The sequence below is a fragment of the Eucalyptus grandis genome, chromosome 1, assembly GCF_016545825.1.
Source record: "Eucalyptus grandis isolate ANBG69807.140 chromosome 1, ASM1654582v1, whole genome shotgun sequence".
Lineage (NCBI taxonomy): Eukaryota > Viridiplantae > Streptophyta > Magnoliopsida > Myrtales > Myrtaceae > Eucalyptus > Eucalyptus grandis.
Genome location: NC_052612.1, coordinates 28,682,124 through 28,688,310, shown reverse-complemented (window position 1 = coordinate 28,688,310; position 6,187 = coordinate 28,682,124). Strand labels below are relative to the sequence as shown.

At 41.5% G+C, this 6,187-nt stretch overlaps 1 protein-coding gene across 1 annotated transcript; it reads right to left on the bottom strand.

Annotated features, from left to right (window-relative positions):
- Positions 1-585: 585 nt before the first annotated feature.
- Positions 586-5,959, bottom strand: LOC120293069 (alpha carbonic anhydrase 7-like). Its single transcript, XM_039311787.1, has 7 exons — positions 5,813-5,959; positions 5,494-5,711; positions 4,793-4,902; positions 3,512-3,626; positions 1,705-1,884; positions 1,539-1,592; positions 586-944 (listed from the first exon to the last, which is right to left on the bottom strand). The coding sequence occupies exons 1-7, from the start codon at positions 5,907-5,909 to the stop codon at positions 819-821; spliced, it is 900 nt and encodes a 299-aa protein (XP_039167721.1). The 5' UTR covers positions 5,910-5,959; the 3' UTR covers positions 586-818.
- Between the last annotated feature and the right edge of the window lie 228 nt (positions 5,960-6,187).

Genomic DNA, 6,187 nt, shown 5'->3' with positions numbered 1-6,187 from the left:
AATATGCCGTGGATTTATGACATCCCTCATATTTTGTCATGGATGCCTTGTGTATTTCATTGAAATTTATGCAAAGAGTAGTGAACATCATTTGTATTTCATACAAGGAGTGCATTTGAGGTTTTAAAAGTCTCGAGTGTCGACCTTTTAATATACTATGATGTAAGATTTATCGTTTGTTAAATTATTTCATCTCGATTATTTCATTTACCGAGCATTTTCTTCATAGTCATATTGTGGGAGACTTGTGACTACACGTGCCACTTTTGAGTTATACGATATAGCTCACTTGATAATGCCGGGCGACTACGTACATATTGGTGTATATGTCGGGTCATTTTTCCTAAACATCATCCGGTGAACATTGAAAAATGAATGGACTGTACATACTTTCTCAATGAAATTATATTCATCTTTTCGCCCACCTTATTGTATTTTGATTTTCACCTCATATGGCTCCTCCTTCAATCCTTTTGGTGTCATTGGGTCCCTTTCCTCATTCAAGAATCTCCTCCCTTCTTCCACTCTGTTCTAGGAATTTATCCATTTTTCGGGGTCACAAAGGTGCAAAGCAACAAGAAATATATTAGGAATGACTCAGTTCCATTAGAAGAGCAACTGATAAAGTGCACTTTTCCCTTTTGACGACCACTTGTTAACAAGATTAGCGAAGCACCCTACTCTGTTCTCAAAGACAGTTTACATGTGCTGCATCATTGGATTTTATTACATCATTTGCAACCTACCGTACCATTATTCAACAGGCTAACACTAGACATAAGCTTATCAGCCGAAGACCGTTATTGAAAGGAGTACTTTCAACTTGCAGCAGCATCGATACGTAGAGATGTCATCGATTCATTACTTCTCTCTGAATCTGGTTTGTACAGCTGGATATCTCGTCCATTCAGTGGTTGAATAGGTCTAGCATTATTCCAGGCACCCTGCATTTCGTAATCATCTTTCGAACATGAGAAAATTACATGCAACATGTCGTAGCGGTAAATCTTAATCAGGGATGTAACTGTAAGAGTTTTTCTAATTGTGGACTACATTGATTGATATTGTAATTTACCGTTTAACGTTTATCGTTTTACGGGGTTTGGTCTAAGGTGAGATAGTAGGTTTCTTAATTAGTCTAATATGGGCTGGCTAGTGTGTGGGCCGAGTTGAGCTGGCCCGTAATGAGGGGACTGGCTGGAAACTCTATAAATAGTGCTCAAATCTCTCCTCTAATCCTAATTCTCACATATATCCTCACCTAATGGGTGTTTACCTAACGCTACACGTGAGGGGACCGCCTCATTGAACCAGTGATACAAAGGGCAATAGAGGAGAAAGACTTGTGCGTGGAACATTGTGTTTTCGTTTCTGCTTTAAGAACAGTGGATTCCAAAACAGGTGCGTCAATTCTTTCTACTCAATCATGCATGTTTTTGTTCTAGTTATGGAGATCTTGGGGTTTGCGCAATTTGCGTCTTACAGTAACCACTAAGGTTTTGATGGAACAATGTGGCCGAGAAACTTAGGGTACTTACATCGTGAACAAGACGTCTCAGCGACCAGATTTGTTCCTCTATGACACTGCTGGGCTGGTGAACAATGAACAAGGAATGGTTAGTTTAGAAATTACTTACAACATTAGAATTTACACTTTTTAAGCATTGCTGATCTGGTGAAACATCGACGCCTTCTGGGGTTTACCTGCTTGTTGACGATCCATTTGACACCTTCTGTGCAGGGAGGAGTGGTGAGAGAGCCCATGTATCTGTAGTAACTGTGTTCACCCCTGATGATCTCCCTTGGGTCAATCACCCCCACTTCTATCTCTTCCCCAGCTTCCATTTCTTCTCCATGTGTTTCGCATGTTATGCGCCTCAACACCTGCACATCATCAAATTGTCAAATGCACCATCACAGAAATATAATTGTAAGATTATTGTATTACCAATAAGATTATCTTTAAATGGAGATTCCCGAAAGATTCAAGTAAGAATATATTAACCCTTCCATCGTCTACAACCTTTTAAAGAAAATAACTCATCTTTGTCGTCCACTTTAGTTTATTCTTCTCATTAAAAAAAAAAAAAAACCTTTTCAATGTCTCAAACTGTAAATGCATACAAAACATAAAAAGTACCCACTGCTTTTAGATTAAAAAACTATTGAGTAAAGTACCAAAAAGTCATAAACCTATTGCATCGATACCAATTAAGTCATAAACTTTTCAATTGGACCAATTCAATCCTAAACCTTTTTACATCGGTACCAATTCAGTCCATCCGGCCAATTTTGGCCGGCCGGCGCTGACGTGGACATCGGCTGGTGACCGGATGTTAAGGTGGCAATTTTTAATATTTTTTAAAAATATTTTTTGATTTTTTGGAATTTTTAGTAATTTTTTCCTTTTCCTTTTCTTTTCTTCCTTCTTCCTACTTAGACTGTTCCGGCGGAGGCCAGCCAGCCTCCGGTGAGGCTCGCCAGCCACTAGGTGAGGGCCTCGAAGTCCTCGCCTCACTGGCCGGGCGAGGGTCGCGGCCTCGCCCGGCCTCTCCCAGGGCCGCCGGCAAGGCGCTTCACCGGATCTGGGCGAGGCCAGCCCGCCCGCGGCCCTAGGTGAGGCCGAGAGCCTCGCCGGCGGCTGGCGAGGGCTTCGTGGCCCTCGCTCAACCTTGCCCGGGGCCGCGGGCAAGGCGGCTTCACCCGGATCTGGGTGAGGCTAGCCTCGCCGGCTGCGGGTGAGGCCAACAGGAGCTCGCCCACGATCTTGCTGTGGCCCTTGCCAACGGCTAGGTGGAGCAGCAAGTTGCCCCAGGAGTCCTGCTCGGAGGCGAATCGGGGGGCGCGGCGCAACAGCTCTCGGACGAGGTCGGCGTGGCCGTGAACGGAGGCCACATGGAGGGGTGTGTCGGAGACGCCGTGGACGATAATCCTGTCAATGAGGAGAAGGTCTTGGTCGAGGAGGTCCACAACCGCCAAGACGTTGCTGGACCGCTCTCCATGAGCATTGTCGGCAGCCTTGGGAGAGGCCGGGCGAGGGCCGTGACCCTCGCCGATGGCAGGCAAGGGCTTCGTGGCCCTCGCCCGGTGGCCGACGAGCCTCACCGAGGCTGGCCGGCCACCACCGGAAGAGTCCAAGGAGGAAGAAGGAAGAAAAGAAAAGGAAAAAAAAAAAAAAAGAAAAAAAAGAAAAGAAAAAGGAAAAAATTACTAAAAATTCAAAAAAATATATAAAAAATATTAAAATTTCCATGTAAGCGTCCCACCGGCCGATGTCCATGTCAACGCCGGCCGACCAAAATTGGCCGGATGGAAAGGTTTAGGTCTGAATTGATCAAATTGAAAAGTTTAGGATTGAATTGGTATCAATGCAATAGGTTTAAGACTTTTTGGTACTTTTCCCAAAACTACTTGACACCCAAACACTTGAAAAAAGGTCAAAGTTTAATACAAATTTCATAGCGGCGCACGCATTGATTCTAGTTGTTTTGTATAAGAAATTTTTGCAAACCTCGCTAATAAAAGCATTAGGTTCGCCTATCTCGTACAGTAGTCCAACAACAACAGTGTTGCCCGCAACCTCTGCATCTAAAGTTGAGTGAACCATGTGAAGCTCCAATTGATACCTACACAAAAACATTTTCCAATTTCATCAACATATTGAGCCACAAAATGGGACAAGTGCGCAATTAATCACAAAAGTGAAATCAAATCATAAAAATTATGAATATTACAATCAACTTCCAGAGCTTATCAAATTAGTACAATCAAATACTTCCATTAACTCTGTCAATATGAGATGTTGAAAATACTAAGACGATAATTTTTTTAACATTGTCTTGAGGACACAAGGTGCTTGTGGTGCCAAGTGTAGAGGCCGGATGAGGGCAAAAACCAAAAATAAAAAATAAACAAACAAAAACCAACCAAATAAGAAGGGAACTGCAACTTTTTTTTAGGGGGGGGGGTGGAGTGTTGATCCTCCAAGTTTTCTTATATGCAATCAAGACCTCTAACTTTTGTAATTTGTGCAACCAAATCCTTCGATCAACTATTTTAACTAAATTATCAAATTAATTAATGACGTGACTTATGTGACACAAAACGACACGTGATGCTAACTCGGCATCAATTGAACAGAAAACAAACGGACAAAACAAGGAAAACGAATCCTAATTTGACATTAATTGTTATGATGGGTCAACAAAGCACTCAATTGCACACATCAAGAAAGTCAAATTATTTGATTGCACAAATCCAAAAAGTTAAAGGATTTAGTTATTAAAAAAGAAAAGAAAAAAGAGTTAGAGGACGGAGTTGCATAAACCCAGAAAGTTAGAGGACTTAACTACCCAAAATAAAAGTTAGAAAACCAAATTGCAAAAACGATAAAAATTTGTGCTTAACCCTTTCGTTTTTTCCCCCTAAGGTTATGCTTACGAATGTAATTGTCTTTCCTCAACAATCAGCTTTTCTAAGATTGCAAGAGCCTCACAGCTGTAACAGCTTAAAGCAGCTTATAGGAAATTACATTCCTTAGCTCTTAGGTGCGGTAACCTTGTTGCAATGTTACTATTATATAAAGTGAAGTGGATTGTCAATTTGGCAACACTTTTTAAAATTATAATGCCTCAAAGTAGGGTAAAACACTACTCTTAAAATCTCTATAGCTGTGAATGCGACGTAGCCGTAAGTAAGGAGTTTGCCAAACACTTCGTAAATGTTGCAGCAGTACTTTTGAGAAGTACTGAAAGTAGCATGCTCGTGTTCATACGAATTGAGAAAGAGAGACCTTTTGCCATCGATGGCATGCTCGGAAGGGTGGTGCCAATGACATTGTTGCAAGAAGTATTCTCTGCCATCAACCTCAATCGACCCTGCCCTTCCATCGTCCCACCGAAGCTGCAATCGATACAAAGAAAGTTGGACACTTATTACAGATTAAATGAAGTGAAAGGGCGAATATTTACTAGCTTTTACCATAGTCATGTGGGTCCATAATGAGATTTTCGTTAAAGCTTCTGAGCATATTGTATTATACATGTCGGAGAAGGTTTAGGAAAAAAAAACAAACAAATAAACAAACCCAAGTCATGAAAGTTGAAGTTGTTCCAAGATCCGTTTTCCTATTCAGTAGTCATATCGATTGGGAGCTACTTATGCATTTTTTGCATACGTAGGACACAGAACACCTTGGAGCATGGCAAGGTCTAAACTCCACTTTAAATCAGAAAATTAATTAATTCAAATCTTGAATATCTTGAAAATTAAATAAGGTGATTTAAAAATGACGTTATTCATACTTTTTCCGAAATGAAATATTAGAAGTTCAAGATAAATATTGCGTCAAATACCTACTCATTTGCTCTTGTTAAAATTGAGGAATTAACACTTTTCTAAGGAAACCAGGGCTTGGAATTGTCAGCATTTCCCATGTTAGCATGTTTTTCGAAGAAAAAAGGCGGGGATCATCATAATTCTGGTCGGTTTTACCCGAAGATCATGGCCTCTATTCATGACGTAGGCATAGCTTGGCTTGTAATTCCTCCTTAGGTCCCACAAGTGTGGAATCACTTCCACATACTCTCTTGCCAAGTCAATTGGAGATTGCATCCGTCCTTCACTGCATGCTCTCCATTCTTCCTCCAGATATCCCCAGTTCTCTGGTCCCCTCTCACTCCCGACTATGTAACTGAAGCCAGTCTCATCCTCTAACGACATCGTCAAAATCAAAAGCCAAAACCACCATGACATACAGAGAGAGAGAGAGAGAGAGAGAGAGAGAGAGAGAGAGAGAGAGAGGAGTGATTACCAACTTCTCCAGATGGGGTCGATGCCGCATGCAAGGACGTGGCAAGAAGACTTAGAAGGAGAGCACAGAAGACTAGAGTTTTGCTTGGGCTCTGCATCTTGTTTTTCCCTTCTTCTCAAAAGGACTTCGGTGCGAGCGAATATAATTACCCAATAATGAAGACATGAGGAATCTGTTCATCTGTCTGTCTTACCTATGGTAACTTTTTTTTTTTTTTTTTGGTTAAAGGTAAGATTTACCTATGGTAACTTAATATCTAGTCTAATAGTAGAGAGAGAGGAATGTTTACCAACTTCTCCCGATGGGGTCGATGCCACGTGCAAGGACGTGGCAAGAAGACTTAGGAGGAGAGCAGAGAAGACTAGTGTTTTGCTC

Excerpts from the sequence above, each read along its gene's own strand:
- LOC120293069 (XM_039311787.1), bottom strand. The coding sequence starts at position 5,909 with ATGCAGAGCCCAAGCAAAACTCTAGTCTTCTGTGCTCTCCTTCTAAGT. Across the intron at positions 3,627-4,792 it reads CATGCCATCGATGGCAAAAG|GTATCAATTGGAGCTTCACA; the intron begins GTCTCTCTTTCT and ends GTTTTTGTGTAG. Across the intron at positions 1,593-1,704 it reads AATGGATCGTCAACAAGCAG|CCCAGCAGTGTCATAGAGGA; the intron begins GTAAACCCCAGA and ends ATTGTTCACCAG.